The sequence below is a fragment of the Bubalus bubalis genome, chromosome 7 (genome assembly GCF_019923935.1).
Source record: "Bubalus bubalis isolate 160015118507 breed Murrah chromosome 7, NDDB_SH_1, whole genome shotgun sequence".
In the NCBI taxonomy this organism is placed as follows: domain Eukaryota; kingdom Metazoa; phylum Chordata; class Mammalia; order Artiodactyla; family Bovidae; genus Bubalus; species Bubalus bubalis.
In genome coordinates this window covers 29,954,441-29,975,037 of record NC_059163.1, presented here as the reverse complement: position 1 = coordinate 29,975,037, position 20,597 = coordinate 29,954,441, and the positions used below count along the sequence as shown (strand labels likewise).

The 20,597-nt window shown below is 38.8% G+C and overlaps 1 protein-coding gene across 2 annotated transcripts in view; it reads right to left on the bottom strand.

The window, feature by feature from the left end:
* The window catches only part of ADAMTS3 (ADAM metallopeptidase with thrombospondin type 1 motif 3), a 279,711-nt gene that overhangs the window by 56,210 nt on the left and 202,904 nt on the right, over window positions 1–20,597 (bottom strand). For both annotated transcript variants that reach the window (XM_006045907.4, XM_025289927.3), the window contains exon 5: window positions 8,962–9,161. In XM_006045907.4, coding sequence (XP_006045969.3) covers window positions 8,962–9,161 — 200 coding nt within the window. The remainder of the gene's footprint in view (window positions 1–8,961; window positions 9,162–20,597) is intronic.

Here is a 20,597-nt window from a genome sequence, read left to right as displayed (position 1 = left end):
GAACAAAGGCACCAGAGATGGATTTTAATTGCCGTGATATCTTCCACCCAAAGCCTTGGTTCTGAACACAATGGAAATTGTGGAAAGATGAGGTTTTCTGAAGCCAATACATTTAATTTCATCTGACCAACAATAACTGCTGTAAGCAAAATAGTACAGAATATATGTGCTGTTATTTCCTCATCTATAAAATGAAGGGATAATAATAATATGCTTCTTATGGTACTTCCAAATGGGAAATTCCATGATTCTTGAGTTTCTTTTTCATAAGATTCTTAAGGGCAGGAATCATGGACTGATAGTTGAATAAATGTTTAATGAATAGATTCACTTTTACACAATTTATACTCATGTGCTATTTTTGTTTACTAGTCCCAATATATGTGGACTTCAAATTCTGATACCAATTTCATATGATTGTGAAAACCAACACAGGATCTACTTTCTGGTTTGCTTTTTGAAACAAATTAGGTAGATTAATTTTAGTCAACATTAGAATATTAATATTTCTTTAAATTTTCTTTATTCTGTCACAAATAGATATATTAACACATAATTAAAAGGAAAGCTTTGCATGAGACAAAGAAAGGACAACAATAAGATAGTAATGCCATCACCCTTTATCACCAAAATGTGTAAAAGTGAATATGCAAAGAAAGAAAATGATTCCCAGAGTCAAAACAAATGGTAAGTACTAGTTAGGTGTTGCAGTGGCTGAGAGAAATTCTAGCTTCTAAAAGGATTAGAGTAGAAGGAACATATGGCTTTTATGTCCTTTTGACTTTCACTTAATAATTTGGTAAAAGTTAACCAGTTCCAGAACAACAACAGCAAAAAATGGCATGATCCTATAGCATCAGCTTCTACTTCTTTCAAATCAAACTAACATTTAGAAGAGTGGTCTTCATTTCATCATCTTTACCAAAATCTGTGCTTCCTGGTCTTAATCTGCAAAGAATTTCTTTATATTCTCCCAATGTATTAAACATAGTAAATACCCATCTATTATTGGCTAAGAAACTATAAACAGAAGTAAACAAAGAGGAGCAACCTCTCTGAAAAGTTCTATAATTCCTATCTAACTTCATTTTCTTATTTTACATTAATCTCCTTCATGTAACCTGTATGTAGTCAAATTCAAATATATGCTGTGCATCTATTTGGAACTTTGAATATTCAAGTGTCTTCTCTGACTGGAAGTCCCTGTTGTTCATCTTCAAAGATCTAACTTCTAACATTCAAGCATACTTCTTCTTCATACCTCTAGTTCAAAGACAACCCTAGTATTCTTCCCCCATAGCGCAGAATCAATACTTGCTTTCAGTCAATTAGCACTTTCTAGATGATTTTATACATAATAATTTACAAATCTAATTTCCCCTAGTAAAGTATATCCACAAGTGAGGAAACACCTCTATTATACTAGAAGGTTTCTGGTTTGAATAAGTGGCTGCATAAAAGAGTCAATTACTGAGAAAAGGAAGGATAGGCAAGCTTCAATTTATTTGCTCTAAACTCTGAAAGTATCTGCAAGAACACTATGCTGAAACAAAAAAATAATAATTTTTAATAAAATGTTATTAAACTTTACACTTAAAATGCATATTTTATTATATGTCAGCTATGCTTTAATGAAAGTTTATGTTTAATAGTAAAGTGTTTTTAATATTTTAATATTGACTTTATTTACTATTGTATCACATATTCATTACATATTTTTTTCCTGCTGTGTTTAAACAAAAACACATAAATCACTTTCTCTGACAACCCATCTCTACCCATATTTGAAGTCTCTTAAAAAATAGCATTTTATATTATATCTTTTAAAAGTTAAAAACACAATAAATGAAACAGGAGAAAACATCAGATCAGGCGTTCTTTTAATGCATTGACTTTTTTCATTAACTTCATTCTGAAGTAATTTCAGACTTACATAAAAGATTGGAAATACAGAAAAAAGAATTTCCATACACCCCTGACCCAAGTTCTTCAAATGTTAACATTCATCATAACTACAGTACACAGTACAAATTTAGAAAATTAATTTTAATGTGATACAATCAACTGACCTAAAGAGTCACTTAAATTTTTATCAACTGTTCCACAAATACCTTTTTACTGCTCTATGATCCAATCTATGACATTTGGTTGCCATATCTTCTTAGTGTTCCTAAATCTGGGACAGTTCCTCAGTTTTTCTTTCAAGATTCTGATAGTTTTGAAGAGTATTGGTCAGTTATTGTGTAGAATGCCCCTCAATTTAAATTATTCTGATGGCTTCTCATGTTGTTTTAAAATACAGTCATATCTGTTTATTTTTTTCTTTATAGATGAGTCTGGGAGAAATTTCGAGTTCTATGAAAGAGGATGAGTTAAAAATAAACTAGATGGAAGGCAATGGAGATTCTCACTTTCATTGATTCATTTGCAAAGAAGCTGGGGATTCAGTGTAGGGCATGTTTCCTCTTAAGGAATCTTATTAAAATCACCTGGCGCCTGTTCACTTGCGACCCCAGAGGAGAGTGTTAACTCAGTGAGCTGTCTTTCCAGTGTCCAAATCCCAAGATTTCCATGACAAATCACGTAAAGAACTTTAGCATACTCATTTACACAGTCATCACTACCATTGGACTTCCCTGGTAGCCCAGCTGGTAAAGGATCTGCCTGCAATGCAGGAGACCCTGGTTCGATTCCTGGGTTGGGAAGATCCCCTGGAGAATGGATAGGCTACAGACCCAGTATTCTTGGACTTCTGTGGTGGCTCCGACAGTAAAGAATCTGCCTGCAATGCAGGAGACATGGTTTGGGATCCCTTGTTTGGGAAGATCCCCTGGAGGAGGGCATGGCAACCCATTCCAGTATTCTCGCCTGGAGAATCCCCATGGACAGAAGAACCTAGGGGGCTGCAGTTCATGGGGTCACAAAGAGTCGGACACGACTAAGCACACACACGCTATCATTAGGCAATAAGGGCCTAAAACAAAGGAAATACATTTGTGTCAAAAAGGTGGCAACTATCTAATTTAAAATAGCAGATAAACCAAAGCTATTTAACATTACTCTTGACTTATGTTTCAAATGTTTTTCTTGGTTATACTTAAACTATGATTAACTGGAGTTAAAATTAAATAGAACTTGAAGTTTCACCTTCCTACCTCCCAATAACCTATCTTCTTCTCTTCCTTCTTCTACTTTGTTAAAGCAGAAACAATCGTTTATTCTCTCTCAGTTTCCATGAGTCAGAAATTTGGGAACAACTTGGCTGGGTGGTCCCAACTTGGTTTTACTCATGAAGTCAAAGTCAGATGTAAGCTGGGTCTATACACCTGAAGTCTTAATTAGGGTCTAGAGCATGCATGCTCAGTCATGTCCGACTCTTTGGGACCCCATAGACTGTAGCCTACCAGGCTCCTCTGTCCATGGGATTTTCCAGAAAGAATACTAGAATGGATTGCCATTTCCTCCTCCAGGGGATCGTCCCCACCCAGGGATTGAACACGCATCTCTTGCACCTCCTGCATTGGCAGGCTTGTTCTTTACCACTAGCGCCACCTGCTATAAGGATGCCACTTGGAAGGCAGATTTCCTGTATGTATGGCAGTGATGCTGGCTTCTGGCCAGAAGTATCTGATTTTCATCACATGAGCCACACCACAGAGATGCTTGAGTATTCTCACAGCATGAAAGTTGCTTTCCCCCAAGGTTTTCTTCTGCCCTAAATACTGGGGTAGACTTTTTCTCTTTAAGATGTCACTGGTCTTTGTCTGTTCCCTGAACACAATAGGCTTTGTTGCACCTCCCCCAATAAAATGCAAGACTCTTAATTTCTGGAGAAAATGGTCCCAGGAAGGGTTTTTTGCCTGTCTGTCCCCCCAACTCCAGGTTAATATTGACAAAGAAATCAGCTCAGTGAGGTCTGCATCCCTTTCTCTCCAGATTCTGGTCCTAGCTCATAGGTGGCAAAAGGCTCATGAGATTGGGTGCCGAGATGGGCTCCATCCTAGGCTCCAGACATCACCCTGAGCAAATCCTTTGATGTTTTCTGCTCTGAGATTCTGGGAAAACTGGGGCATCAAGTGGGGGTGGGGGCTGTGCCGCCCTTGTTTAAATCCCTCACAAAATTGCTGTTTTGTTTTGGGGCAAGCCCTGTGCCTGTCAATGATTCATGGCAGATACTTGCAAACATGTCATCTTTCTTCACATCACATGATGAGCCTTCTGCTTCCCTTTGTTGAACTTAGGGGGAAAAGCAAATTGTGGGAAGAGCTTTGAGTTCTTTACAGCCAGTGTCAACTGGCCGTCTGCTAAGCTCCTTCTCAGTTCTAGACGTTCTATGTTCACACTCTCCTTTCTTCTTTAGAATTTTCCTGTGAGCACAGCGCTGCTATTCACATTTCCTAGTGAGGAAACTGAGAAGTTAGTTCTTGTACAAGGTCTCCTACCATATAGTGCTAGGGGCAGGCTAGACTCAAGACTATCTTGCCTTGCCATTATTGTCTTGCACCTCCTACATATTTATTTTTAAATGATTGATACAACTTAAGAACAGATAAATGTAAGAGATGCAGAAGGCAAGGTTTGCGGGGAGAGGTACAGAGCTTCCATGCTCTTTCCAGGCTCTCACCCTCCCAGCACTGTGATGTGTTCACCAACACAAAAGCTAGTCACTGTCTTTTGTTTTTTGGCCATGCAGCATGTGGGATCCTAGTTCCCCAACCAGGGATAGAACCTGCTTCCTCTACATTGGAAATGCAGAATCTCCACCACTGGGCTGCCAAGGAAGCCCCTTCCTTGTCTTCTTTTAATGATTACCATCATTGTATTATCATTATCTCAGATTGTTTTACTAACTTCAAATAACTGTAAAAATTTACCTCAATTTTATTGACATTTTAAGCCTCTGTCTCCCCTAGGGAAAAAAAAGTCACAATAATTTTCCATTTTGCAATATACTTGAAAAAATATTGACATGACCAAATGCTAAATTCCTTTCTAAACACTTCTTTTATTATATTGTTAAACTGATTAAAGCCTTCATGTCATTTATATCCTCTTATTTCAAATACAAAGTTCCTGTCTGTTCACAATCTACCTCTGTTATTTACACTCATTTGTTCACTTATCCATTCTTTCATTACACAGATGTTTAACATTTAATAATTTAAGAACTCTTTTCAAGACAATAAAGTATGAGATAAACATGAGCATTCCTTTGAAAAGGCGTTCAGTTTAAATTAAAGAGACAACCATTAAGCAAATCACTGGGACCTAACAGTACTCTCCTGGTTCAGGAATGGCATGCTAAATATCACCTGGTTTTGGATACGGAAACTATATTTGACTATCAGGTAAACTAAAAGAAGATTGCATCTGCTGACTAGTTAACTAAGTTAAAGGTGCCAAACCAGACTAAAGGAAACTGTGATCTTTTCCCTATCACAGGGACACATGCATGCATGCTAAATCGCTTCAGTCATGTTTGACTCTTTGCGACCCAATAGACTGTAGCCCAACAGGCTCCTTTGTCCATGGGATTCTCCAGGCAAGAAAACTAAAGCAAGTTGTTGTGCCCTTCTCCAAGGGATCTTCCCCGCCCAGGTATTGAACCCACATCTCTTGCCTCTCCTGCATTGGCAGGCATGTTCTTTACCATTAGCGCCACCTGGTAAAACCCCTCATTTCTCCCCAAATCAATGCAAGGAAATAGACTTTTTGCTGTCAGTTTTCTTCTATAGTTTCTGCCTGAACCTCTGTGACATGTAAAGTGAAAGTGAAAGTGAAGTCGCTCAGTCGTGTCTGACTCTTTGTGACCCCGTGGACTGTAGCCTATCAGGTTCCTCTGTCCATGGGATTTTCCAGGCAAGAGTGCTGGAGTGGGGTGCCATTGCCTTCTCCAGGGGATATTCCCGACCCAGGAATCGAACCCGGGTCTCCCGCATTGCAGAAAGACGCTTTACCGTCTGAGCCACCAGGGAAGCCCCCTGTGACATGTAAAGAAAGCCTCTATGTTTGGGTAGGGCTCAAGTTTGGAGAGCCATGATTTTAGATAACCATGGGAAGCCATAAAACAAGGCTAGCATAGGAGTTACTAATTATTCCAAACTTGTCATGGAAAACAACAACAACGAAAAACCCAACTTATTTCTTTGCTTCAAATTTCCAAGAGATAGTTTCATTAGAGTATCATTATTGGTTTTGTTTCATTTCTCCCACTCTTATTTAATTGATCAATTTGAGACAGGGCATTCTCATTTCAATATTACAGATATAACAGTCTGCAACAGAGCAATGGGAGCATAGGGAGGCAAGGAAGAGACTCAATCTTCAGTCTCTCATGCTTACAGCTCTCTACCAGTCCTACAAAGGAAATCTGAAATTACTGAGTTTCAACTTTAATTGAAAACCTGAAATTAAGGGTTTTCTATTAAACCTTTGATTTAATTGGGGGTTGGGGATAGAGGGTTGTGAGCAAGATTGTCTAATTTTTAACAAGGTTTCTAAACCTTGGCACTGTTGACATTTTAGACCAGATAATTCATATTTCTCTACTGTGTAGAGCTGCCCTTTATGTTGTAGTTGTTTAGCAGCATCCCTGGCATCTCTCAGTAGTGGCAGAGCTTCCTTTCCCAGTTATGATAACCAAAAATGCCTCGGTGCATGCTAAATCATTTCAGTTGTCTCCAACTCTTTGTGATCCCTATGGACTGTAGCCTGCCAGGCTCCTCTGTCCATGGGATTCTCCAGGCAAGAATTCTCCATGCCCACCTCCAGGGGATCTTCCCGACCAAACACTGCCAAATGTTCCTGGGTGGCAGGGGCTGGGACAAAGTGCTCTCAGCTAATTGAGAATAAGAAAAATATTTGTGGCTATACATTTAAATGATGTGCAATTCAGCTCTTATCAATAATAAAACTATTTATTCTTCATCTGCCTTTTCACTATGCCTATCATTCAGTCGATTCTGAACTTGGGAAGGGAGGGGGGACTGTTATTATTACCTCCTAAAAACATCTACATATACTAATTACTTCAGATGCAATGAACTTCAGTTTTAAAAATTATATTCCCTCTTCCAGTTCCATTCTCTGATGCTTGATTAGCTTTAGAATAATTTCTAGTATTGGAGATAGAGACTCAGCCTATTACCTAACTTTTTTAATGGTCTTAAAAACAAAATATCTTTTGCAATGGTTATAAAACCCAAAATGCAGCACTCTTGTGTATTCCTTGACACCTCAGCTTACTGTGTGGTGAATATACTATAGCCATTTCTACTTTCCTGTCAACAGAGTCTGTCTAGAAAACCTTGACAATCCCATGTGCCCTTTGAAAAACAAAGCAAATTTTTTAAAAATCCAGGAAACAAATCCCTACAGACCTACTTTAACCTGAAGCTTCCTGATGGATTAGAGGATTATTGAACATCTTGTGCCATCTTTTAATTTTATAAATACAGAAACTAAATCCCAGGAAGGGACATGATTACCTAGGGTCACAAAATCAACCAGGAACATAGCTAGAACTAAAGCCTCTGCCTCCTAAGTCCCAATTTGATAATCTCAACACTTCACAGCTGCTCCCTCTAAAGTCTTAAAGAACTTACGATACAGTGCCTACTGATATGTCTTAATAATAGAATGCCTTTTATTGCTCGACCTTTGCATTTTTTTGCATCACTTTTATCTTTGACTAAATTATAAGTACTGTGAGGACAAAGACTGTTCCAAATCTCTGCTGAATTACTCCAAGAGCCTTACTAACAAGTCTATCCTGACTGACTGCCTCCCTAGCGTAGAAGAAAGTGGTCCAGGGGCACAATGAATGATGCAAGTATTAATAAAAGTAGCATCTCCAGGGGAATTTGTTTTCTGTGTGCTAAGCAGTCTTCATAACTGGAATCTGTGCCAATGAACAAATAAACATGTATCTGAGTTTCTACACTATTTTGCATTTCACAGACATAATATATGTAGAATTTTATACATTGGCATCTAATGAACAGAATATATGTTTAACATATTGGCTTAAATATTAGAATAAATAAAATCATGATTAATAAAAATAAGAATTGTTGGAAATTTAATCTTAAGCATGGAAAAAAGGCAAGGTACCCAAAGAAATCACACTAAAAGTTAAAAGCTGAAAGAGAGAATAGGCTTAGGCAATACATTTGCCAGAGTAATATGGTATTTTATCATTCTAGGAGATAAAACATATAAAACAGAGCATACTACTATCTTAGTTATCTTTTAGAAGTAGGTAACTTATGTATTATTTCTCCTCAACTGCTCTGCGCCAGTTCACCTGGGAAAAAAGGACATCAGTTTGATGGCTAAATTTCTTCTGGATAAGATTAAGGCTGATAAGGAAGACATAGAGAACAAATTTAGAGTCCTTTATAATTGCAGGGCAGCACTGTGCCTGTGCCAAGAGTTGACTGTGCGTTGTATGTATATTACATTCAACTGCATCATGGTGAAAAATATTACTCTATCCAAAAGCTCTAAAAGCAAGCATGCACACAGAGTTATTAGGCCTAAATAATTCCTCATCATCCTGGGATGCAAAATGATGTTGGAAAGATCCATCTCATTCTTCGTGGTCCACATCAAGTCAGGAGGACAGTCCTGAGAGTTTTGATTATCCCCAGAACCAAATGAAAACCATAACTGATATTATAATTCCAGCCCATTATAATTTTTTAAATTTAAGATTTCTCTTTGATGACAAAGGATCAATAGTTAATCACACAAAAGAAAATTTCACTTCATGTTTCCTTTAGTTTTGCATCTTGTATGTTAAATCTGTAGATCAATATTTGAATTGAATGCAGTTACGTACACATTTTGAATGTGGGGTGTAGTCATGGAAGACCTCATAGAGGTTTCCAAAAGAACAGAGCAAAACAGGAGAAGTGAATTAAAAGATCAAAAAGCCTCAGAAAGGGAGTCACTACTCACAATGTTCATCAGGGTGAGGAGGTAGTTTTGGACATGTTCTTTGCCATGGAAACGGACCACAGAGTCATCCACTCCCAGCAGTACCTCGATGTTGTAATCATTTTCTCCTGCGTGTCTGCGGCGCCTCATGGTTTCATTCAGCTGCTGGTCAATGCTGCTGTAAACAGTACCTAGATCATCAAGGCCTTCCAGATCCGACTCTATTAAGAAACAAAAGGAATCCAGGCATTTCAGTTTTCCCAATGGGCCTTCTAAGGACTTCTTACAAAAAAAAAGGATGTTCTTGGGGGGGCTTATCATTATCATCCACAGTCACCAAGATGCTGCTGGTCAGTTTATGCCTTCAATAATGTGCACATACATGTGATCAGACAGATGTCCTGTAAACTCAACAATGAACAACACAGGGCAAAATAGTATTTCTGCACAGAAAGCAGTGCCACTAGCCAGACAGATGGTTGCAGGAGGAACAGAGGACTTCCTCCAGCTGTACCCTTGGTGCAGAGCACAGGAAGGTGGGGTACAGAACATGTGCGGGCTAAGCAATTATTAAATAAATGGAGGCTATTAATTTCAATGTCACAGATTGATAAGTTTACAGTGGTTAGCTTAAGTTACTTTCATCATGGACTATGGGATTTGTATCACATAAGTCCAAATCACTTCTTTTTCCAGTAGCCTCAGCTTAAAAATAAAATTGTAGCACGGCAACACAAGAGCATTTAGTGGTATGATGATCAGTCACCATATATTACTTTATTTTTTTATAAGTATGGTTTTCTAATGAATGCTGCTAGGCGGACACTACAGGTCTTCCACATTTTACTGGCCTTCATCTGGATAGCAGCCTGCTCTGATAGATATATATCTGAATCTGTGAGATACTTAAGTTAAAAAATCAGTCACCAAATTAACTATAAGAAAAGTAGAACTATAAAAATTTTATTTTATGCTGTGGAAGGAATTTAAGTTTTTTACTTTCCAAATAGATATACATATACATAGACACAGACAGAGTGATATACAGATAGCCATACACATACATATCTCTAGAATATCTTTCTATCTACTTACCTACCTACCTGGAGAGAAAGAGAGTAAGAGAGGCATTTTTAGGTTCTAATTGTCTCAGATTTCGATTATCATAGTTTTGGTGAAGAAAATGCTTTGGTGCATTAAAAAAATAAAATATATTCTTGAAATACTAAAAAAGATATTAATGAAAACTGCTAATATAGAACTGAAAGAATCCTCATTCCCATTTCAAATATATAAAACCTGGAAAGGATTTTATTTTACATACTGCCTTGATGACTAAAACAGTCACATATCTAAAAACAAGTTTGACAGAACCAATTCTGACCTATGTTTTATACGAAGGCTTATTTAATATTGTACTGAGGCCTATAAGCCATTTGAATTGGTGTCTGACATTAATGAACAGACATTTTCCTCTCCACCTCTGTGGTTTTAGTAAAGTTGAGGGGGAAAATGTGGTGTCTCTTGGTCAAGAAGATTGATGACCAAGGCTTAGCCACATGGGAATTGAATTGCAGAAGTACAGGTCTCACTCACACTCTTTTCACTTTTAAAAAATATAGAGAAGCAGCAGCATCCTCCCCTATAAGTATGAGTAGAGGCTCTGAATATGACTACTCAGGTTAGAAAACTAGACTGTAACTCACTTTGACCCAAGCTCAAATGCTAGATCATTAGCTGGGAATTTTCTCCTCATAAGGGAATCACATTGGCTCCACGGTATGTACATAACTCTCGCCACCATCCACATCAAACAGAAAGCTTTTCCTCAAAAGTTGTTTTTAAGAGCTGTAAACCCACACTGAGAGCAGAAGACTACACCTGCAAACAACTTTCCTATTCAACCTCAGTCTCTTCAGACACTTGAGAATGTGAAAGATTGTGATAGCCCCTGTACAAATAGGAAATTCATACACAAACTCCCAGTTCTAAAAATGGCTCTCTGGCAGAACTGTCAGTGACAGTCTCCAATGGAAATATCCCAGTAAACTCATCATGTCATTAAGTCTGATGCATGAATGAAGAAGGCTGAATACCTATTTCAGAAGGACAGTTCATCCTGCTCTAAGTAAGGCATCTTTGGTTTGGCCTTTGCATCCCTCCTCAAATTGGTGGTTTTCTGGTAAGAGAAGAGAATCTATTTTTTCATTGCATGAGGAACTCAAGAAGGAAGTCTTTTTCTTTCAACCATTGCTTTTATTCAATCAAGAACACTTCTGCCCCTATTTCCTCCTGTGCTATACAATGTTCTTTTCTGGGATTCCTAAGTGGGCAAATGTCAAACATTTAAAAAAAAAAAAAGAACAGAGTAGTGGAATAACTTCTGGTGATTTTATTTATACACCTCCACATTAATTACAAATTGTTCTGAGGCTGTGACATATCTTCATTCATAATGAATTTTTCCTAGTATGTCTACATTACAATATAATGATCTGATATACCTGGCTTCAAATCCTGGCAGTGCCACATCCTAGCAGTATGATTTTACTTAAAACTAACCTCTCTGAGCCTCAGTTTTCTCATCTGTAAAATGGGATAATGATACCTACTTTGCAGAGCTGCTGTGATTCTGATTAATGTTAGTAAAAATAGTGTCTACAGTACTTAGTCATAAGTGCTCAACAAATAGTTCTGCTACTACTACTATGATGATGGTTATGGTGGTGATGATTTCCTGTTAAGAAAAGATTTGTACACTTTTTAAAGCTTCCTACATTTTATTTTATATATCAAAAATGAAATGGTTATATTTATTTTGAAATAAAGGTGAGAAAAAAATCTGGAATTAGTAAAGGAAAATATGAAACGCTGATAACTTTAGAATGAATTAGGGTAACAGTATCTCTTGTGGAGCACAAAGTAGATAAACCAGAGGAGACTCTAGAATGCTTACTTCCAGTTAAAATTAGGATTAAATTCAATCTTGCCTGCAAAATCCCATGGACAGAAGAGCCTGGCAGGTTATGGTCCACAGGGTTGCAAGAGTCGGACACGACTTAGTGACTAAACCACCACCAATGAGATAAACTTGTTTAGTAGATTAAAAGCCTAATACCAAGTTGGAAAGAGTTAGTTTAGAAATAGCACTGATCTTCACTCAATGCGTACTTATTGAGTACTCATGTCTGGCAGACCCTGAGAAAGTTAAAAATTCTTTACATGTTAATTCTGGGAATTACACAGTTGTACCAGATTCATATTCAGAATGAAGCTGAATTTGTGTCCTGTAGTCATAAACAATTACGTAAGCTTAAACTTGTGGAAGTGTCCACGGGTTACACACTAAGTAGACCTAATCAGGGTATTGAGTGCATGTGTGTCTACTAAGGCATTTCAATCGTGTCTAACTCTTTGCAACTCAATTGATTGTAGCCCACCAGGCTCCTCTGTCCATGGTATCTTCCTGGCAAGAACTGCAATGGGTTGCCATTTCCTTCTCCAGGGGATCTTCCCAACTCAGGGATTGAACCTGCATCTCCTGTGTCTCTTGCATTGGCAGGTGGGTTCTTTACCACTGGTATCACCTGGGAATCCCAGTGAGGGTATTAGAACATACCTATTGTTAATAATTCATGCTTTTATAAAGCTTCAGAGTTTAAAAGTGGACACACAGACTTCCCTGGTGGTCCAGTGGTTAAGAATTCACTTGCCAATGCAGGGGAGATGGATTTGGCTCCTGGTCTGGGAAGACCCACATGCCATGGGGCAACTAAGCCTGTGCGCCGTAACTACTGAACCTGCACTCGAGGGTGTGAGCTCCACAACAAGAGACGCCACTGCAATTAGAAGCTTGTACACCACAACCAAGAGTAACTAACCACTCTCACTGCGACTAGAGAAAGCCTGCGTGCAACAAAGACCCAGCTAGCCAAAAATAAATACACAGTGTTTAAAAATATATAAAAAAAGCAGACACACACCTTGACAAAATTTTAGATACCTCTGTTTCTAATTCTGACATTCTCTTTGTGCCCCCATAAATATAGGAATAAGAACAATTAAAGGTGAATATGATGCTAATCAGGCTTCCCTGGTAGCTCAGATAGTAAAGAATCTGCCTGCAAAGTGGAAGACCTGGGTTCAGTCACTGGGTTGGGAAGATCCCTTGGAGAAGGGAAAGGCAACCCACTCCAGTATTCTTGCCTGGAGAATTCCACGGACAGAGGAGCCTGGCGGGCTACAGTTCACACCATGGCAAAGAGTCAGACACGACTAAAAACACATATACATATGATGCTAATCATGTCCAAACACTCCCTATCAGATCTGTTTTCTGCTTTAGGGACTGAAGAATCACAGAGATGTCAATAGGCAAGTTTAAGAAGTGAAACTATAGTGACATTCTGTCGTGGGTCTTGCAAACTCTGGATCTCTCATGATACCCTGCTGGCATCCTGCTTAAGGAAGTAAATTTAAGGTGATTTGAAGGGCTATGGCTGAGCTGGATAGCAAAAGTGACGGATGTGATAACAGAACTAGCAGAAAAACAGAGACTCTTAAGGTACCAGTTCAGTTCAGTCGCTCAGTCATGTCTGACTATTTGGGACCCCATGGACTGCAGCACGCCAGGCCTCTCTGGCCATTGTCAACTCCAGGAGTTTACTCAAACTCATGTCGATATAGCCATCAATAATTAAGGCCCTGCAATAGCTATACTGTGCTACTACTATTTCCCACACTTCATTACAAAAATTAATCCTTAGAGTACCTTTTCAAGCTTCACAGAATTATCAAAGGCAACCCCCTTAGCACTTAAGAGTGAGTTTTCTGTTTTTCAAACTTTTGGGAAAATGTAAGTTTTGAAACTTAGCTTGAAAGCTCTGATAAGAATTTAATATTTTTTAAACATTTTGATTATATCCTTTTTTGTACCCCTGCAGCTTCTGACTTGCTGTAAACTAACTTTCATGAAAAAAAAAATGATTTTATTATAAAAGCCTATTTTTATGGAAAATATGAAGTGTTTGGGGGCAAACATATAACCAATCAAGTCATAACAAATACAGTTATCTTTAGTGTTAAATCAGAATTTTGAATTCACCAAATAGGTAAAATAGAATAAAATCTGCTTTGTGGATTATAACATTTGGGCTTAAGACATTTTCAGGATGGAATATGGCATGTTTACATGCTTACTTATATTTACAGGAAATCTAAGTGTAGATTGGTGAAATCACTTCCCATTCTGGAAAAAAATCTTGTGATGTGAAAAATGACAGGGGGAAAAGTTAAAACTTGAAAGATGATAACAGTAACCCTGTGTACGAGACAGCAAAAGAGACACTGATGTATAGATCAGTCTTATGGACTCTGTGGGAGAGGGAGAGGGTGGGGAGATTTGGGAGAATGACATTGAAACATGTATCATATCATGTATGAAACGAGTCGCCAGTCCAGGTTCGATGCACGATACTGGATGCTTGGGGCTGGTGCACTGGGATGACCCAGAGGGAGGGTATGGGGAGGGAAGAGGGAGGAGGATTCAGGATGGGGAACACAGGTATACCTGTGGCGGATTCATTTCGATATTTGGCAAAACTAATACAATATTCTAAAGTTTAAAAATAAAATAAAATTTTAAAAAATAAATAAATAAAATTAAAAAAATAATAAAAAAAAAGAAAAGTACAAGTTCTGATCAAATTCTGAATCTTTGGGGTTGGAATACAATCTTAATCATACTATGACAGAGCATATGATAGAATCATCTACCCAACAGCTATTCCTTATGCCTAAGGAAGAATGGCGGAGAAGGCAATGGCACCCCACTCCAGTATTCTTGCCTGGAAAATCCCATGGACAGAGGAGCCTGGTAGGCTGCAGTCCATGGGGTCGCTAAGAGTCGGACACGACTGAGCGACTTCACTTTCACTTTTCACTTTCATGCACTGGAGGAGGAAATGGCAACCCACTCCAGTGTTCTTGCCTGGAGAATCCCAGGGACGGCGGGGCCTGGTGGGCTGTCGTCTATGGGGTCGCACAGAGTCGGACACAACTGAAGCAACTTAGCAGCAGCAAGGAAGAATGGCAATTCTAAGTGAGGTAGCAATAAAGCCAGCTAAAAGTCACTTGCAGACTTCCTTGTGACTAAGGACCACACTGGATTTAGGATGAGTCAATGAGATATAAACCAAAGTACTGCTTACACCTCAATGGCTTGACATGGTTCTTATGAGAGGCTTCTATGCAAGCTCCTCAAAGGAATGTGATTCATCTTAGTAGGTGAGCACCTTTGGTCCTTTACTTAGTAATCCTTTCAGCTGCCTGGCCCATGAACATGATACAGGAGTTCTTTGAGATAACCTTGGATTCAAGGCATGTACTTGGTTTGGTAGAGTAGCTATAAAGAAGGAATCGGATACCCCAAGGTTTTTAGGGGTAGGAGCTGGCAGCCTAGCCCTGGGCTGCCTGGCATCAGACTTTGTTATACAAAGTGTAAGGGGGATAGCACTTCCATTGTGCATAGGCCATATGTGGGTTTTCTTTTATATGTCACTAAATCAAGTCTTAATAGGTATGACATTGACACTGTTTAATTTTATTCTGTATATTCCCCCACCCCGTGCTCTCCTACTCCTTTTGGGAAAGCAAGTTAATGTCATGTTAATAAATGAGTGATAAAGTAAGATTCACTTTACCAAAATGTCTCACAGCAGATTTCTCTGTAGTGCCTCCACTTCAGAAAATGAGGAAGAAAATGTTTGGCAGTAACAATAAACACAGAATGGATCTATAAGGAGAAATTTGGCATTCTTCATGAACAGACTCCTGCTGTGAAAATGAAGTGACTGGAATGTCACAGCTAGATTTTCCAACTATAGGTGGAGAACCTAAGATGAGAACTAAAAATAGGCGTAAAATCCAACACATGTCATCTGTTAAGGTCAGAAGCAGAGAGAGTTAAGTTATTGTGTTGACCTGTTTGTATCATCCAATAGTGATTTTCCCACTGATATAATTTAAATAAATGTATGCTGTTATTGGGCTTCCCTGGTAGCTCAGAGGTAAAGAATCTGCCTGCAGTGCAGGAGACTGAGGTTCTATCTCTGGGTCCAGCAGATCCCCTGAATGAGGGCATGACAACCCATTCCAGTATTCTTGCCTGGGAAATCCCACGGACAGACGAGTCTGGCAGGCTACAGTCCTTAGGGTCGCAAAGAGTTGGACATGACTGAGTGACCAAGCACCTATTGTTATGATTCTAAAAAGATAGAGTAACAGCATCTCCACATATATGGGGACACCATTCTACCAAGATATAAAAGGATTCTGTGAAAAGCAGCTGAACCCTTCACCAACTGGGAAATTCCATAATGATAGTTCAAAGTAGTATATTCAGGCCAAATTATGATGTCAATTCTGAAGTTTCATTAAGTAACTGCTGCTTTTTTTAAAAAAGAGACATTACCATTGAATGAATATTAGTTTCCATGATTTCTTTTCCCTAAAGTTCTAATTCTAAAATACATGTTTGCTTTTGTTTTCACTGACTACTTTAAACGATAGCATATGGTATTTTTTAAATAGAAAACTTACCTTTTAAGTAGGAAAAAAAATGTTTTCATGATTTGAGTTTGTAATCATTGGCAAACAAACAAAATAGAAAAGTTATCTCAATGTCCAATATACAGAAAATCCTGTGTATGTGTATATGTCAGTTAGAATGTTTTTAGCTGCAGATAAAGACAACTTTAAAGCATCCCAAGTAATCAGGAAATATATTAATTTGCATTACAAGAGGTCCAGAGGTAGGGTGATTCCTGGACTACTCAGTTCATCAGTATATCAAGTACATAGCTCTTAACATCTTTTCATATCTTGCCATTCTTTATATACAGGCCTTGTCTTCAGATTAGCTTTCAGAATGGCTGCACCAATTCCCCATCACAACCAGGTATCACCAATCCTATCTTTTTGCATGTCTTTCGTAAAAGTAGGCAAAAATCTTTCCTAGAGGCCCTCTAGTACATTTAACGACATGTTTCAGTGGTTGGCATTGAATCACAGGGCCATGTAAAAATTATTCAAAGATAAGAACAAACCCACACATGTCTTATTCCAATAAGAAATCAACTTTTGCAACTGAAGCTGACCTCCTCTGAAGTACATGTTTAGGAAAAGTATGGGTTCATGAATAGTACTGAGATTCTATTTTTAAAAGATGAAAGTGGAAGGCCTTAAAATAAAAGAAGAGGGGGAAATGGAAGTTGCATAGGCAGCTCACATCGCTGAATCCTCCTTTTCAAGTCCTCCTCTTCCCAGTGAGTTAGGAGAGAAGGGGTCAGGGTACAACCTTTAAAAAAAAGGACATAGCTGCAGGATATGGCAGAAACTGATTAGAACCAATTAGATCCAAGATGGCAGATTACTGATTTCCAGTAGACCTTGAGCCTCATTATGCATTCATTGAAATACATGAGTATGCCAAATGACACACCCACCAGTGCCATGACAGTTCTGAAGCTAACAATCAGTTAAGTTCAGTTCAGTCACTCAGTCGTGTCTGACTCTTTGTGACCAAATGGACGGCAGCATGCCAGGCCTCCCTGTCCATCACCAAACTCCTAGAGCTTACTCAAACTCATGTCCATCGAGTTGGTGATGCCATCCAAACATCTCATCCTCTGTCATCATCCCCTTCTCCTCCTGCCTTCAATCTTTCCCATCATCAGGGTCTTTTCCTATGAGTCAGTTCTTCATATCAGGTGGCCAAAGTATTGGAGTTTCAGCTTCACATTCAGTTCTTCCAACGAACATTCAGGACTGATTTCCTTTAGGATGGACTGGTTGGATCTCCTTGCAGTCCAAGGGACTCTCGAGAGTCTTCAACACCACAGCTCAAAAGCATCAATTCTTCAGCATTCAGCTTTCTTTATAGTCCAGCTCTCACATCCATATCTGATTACTGGAAAAACCAAAGCTTTGACTAGATGGACATTTGTCGGCAAAGTAATGTCTCTGCTTTTGAATAATGCTATCCAGGTTGGTCATAGCTTTTCTTCCAAGGAGCAAGCGTCTTGACGCTTCATGACTACAGTCACCATCTGCAGTGATTTTGGAGCCCCCAAAAATAAAGTCTGTCACTATTTCCATTGTTTCCCCATCTATTTGCCATGAAGTGATGGGACCAGATGCCATGATTGTAGTTTTCTGAATGTTGAGTTTTAAGCCCACTTTTTCCCTCTCCTCTTTCACTTTCATCAAGAAGCTAACCATAAAAGGCTAAAAAGCGGGCAGTTGCCCAATTCTTGGAAATCCCTGCTTCTTCCCCCAAATAACTGGAATAATCCTTTCACTCATTAGTCTATAAAATTACCCAACCCATAAAAACTAACCATGTCATATTTTTGGGATTTTTCTCTCACCTTCTGAGATGGTCTACACTCAGCCTGAAAGTGAAAGTTGCTCAGTCATGTCCAACTTTTTGCAGTCCCATAGACTATACAGTCCATGTAATTCTCAAGGCCAGAATACTGGAGTGGGTAGCCTTTCCCTTCTCCAGGGGATCTTCCCAACCCAGGAATTGAACCCAGGTCTCCTGCATTGCAGGCAGATTCTTTACCAGCTAAGTTACAAGGGAAGCCCTGTTCTCTCTAGGTAAATCCACTTCTTACTTACCACTCTGTCTCTGAATTCTTTCACTATGAAACAAGAACCTCAAAAAAGATGTACAAATTGAGAGCTGTGTGTTAAGTTTCATTTGGGGTAAAATGAGGACTGCAGCCTGGGAGGCAGCATATCAGATAGCTCTGAGAGACTGCTTCTCAAGGAGCAGTGGGGGAAAGTCAATAATACAAGGTTTTGGTGAAGGGGGAGTACCATGAAGCATTTATTTTACATAAGGTTTTTTGTTAGTCATGAGGATCTGATGTCACCATGAAGGGATTTAGTGCTTCTTTGGAAGGACTGATGCTGAAACTCCAATACTTTGGCCACCTGATACAAACAACTGACTCATTGGAAAAGACCTTAATGCTAGGAAAGATTAAAGGCGGGAGGAGAAGGGGATGACAGAGGATGAGATGGTTGGATGGCATCACCAACTCTATGGAAGTGAGTTTGAGCAAGCTCTGGGAGTTAGTGATGGACAGGGAAGCCTGGCGTGCTACAGTCCATGGGGTTGCAAAGAGTCGGACATGACTGTGTGACTGAACTGAACTAGATATGAAGAGATGCAAGGATTGAGATCATAAAATCTGTTCCTAAAAACATCCAACTATCTAAAGACCTGTCCCACCAGATTCCCTGGAGCAGAAAGTGCCTCATTCCATCCTGAATTCCCTCAGGGGTTGGTGAAGGTCAACAGCTATAGCAGCATGGGGTTCCGTCTCCATAGATACAGATGGCAAATGTCTTTCTTTGTTGCTCAGTTGCTGGCAATGCTCTGGGTAAATGCCAATTTGTGGTTGACACTGGGAACACCACATTCCCTAGTAACGTCTTCCATTGGTCTCTTTTATTTTCCGTTTGCATTCACGCATTTTATGTTTCACTTCTCTTATTGTAATCTGCTTGCCTACAGAACACTTCTACACTCTTTTGGCCTAGTAATGTCTGCTGACATTCAGTTCTTCATTACTATAGGAGTGGACTCATCACTTTTGCTTGCTCAGCCCTATTTCAACCATTTCTTGAAAAAATCACTGAAATGTCTGGGTGTGGGCAGGGTTGTCAGACAAAATACTATATTCTCTGTTTAATTCAAATGTCAGATAGACAACAATTTGTTTTGTATAAGTATGTCCCAAATATTATCATGGGACCTACCTGATTCTAAGAATTTCTTCCATGTTTATCTAATATTCCATTTTAAATGGGAATTCTATATTTTCATTTTCTATATATGGCAACTCTAGGTGTGAGGTATCTGTCTTTCTCCAGGAATTCAGGTAGCTACATTAATCTACACCCTCCTGGCTTCATTTCCCCACTCCACCCCTGAACACTCAGGTCTAGCAGTGGAAATCGATCCAGGCATGCCCAAATACTATATTCCATATCCCTGACTCTAGTAATTGGATGGGCAGATGGCCTAGATCATGGCACTGAAACTATGATGTACAACTGTTTTATTTGCAACTCTTAGGAAAGAGAAGTTCTCTCTTCTGGGCTTATAAACTGCAGAATGTAGCCGTGAAGGTGCTTGGGGTGGGCATGGGAGAGTTGTTGGTTTAAATTTAGCGCAAGAAGAAGAAAGTGAAGATTATTAGCAGAGACAATAGTTATATTCCAATGATGTCATTGAGATTCTGGATTCAACCATTCTTTAAGACTTGGTTTTTCAGTTTTGTGAGTCATTAAACAATATTACCACCTAATATTCTTCTCTTACTACCTTGGAAAACAATTCTTGTCAAAGACAGTTCAATGTTAGTTCCTATAACTGAAAATAAAAGAACCCTGAGAGATAAAGCCATCTATACCCTTCTTGCTATAGTCACTAATTTTCCTTCCTTCTTCTTTAATAAACTATTCTTAGGCTGTACAGTTCTCTGAAAAGGATCAGTTCAGTTCGGTAACAATTAAATGTATATTTAATATAAATATTGTTTATAATAAAAATATCCCAAGTTATTTATGCTGTTTATATCATT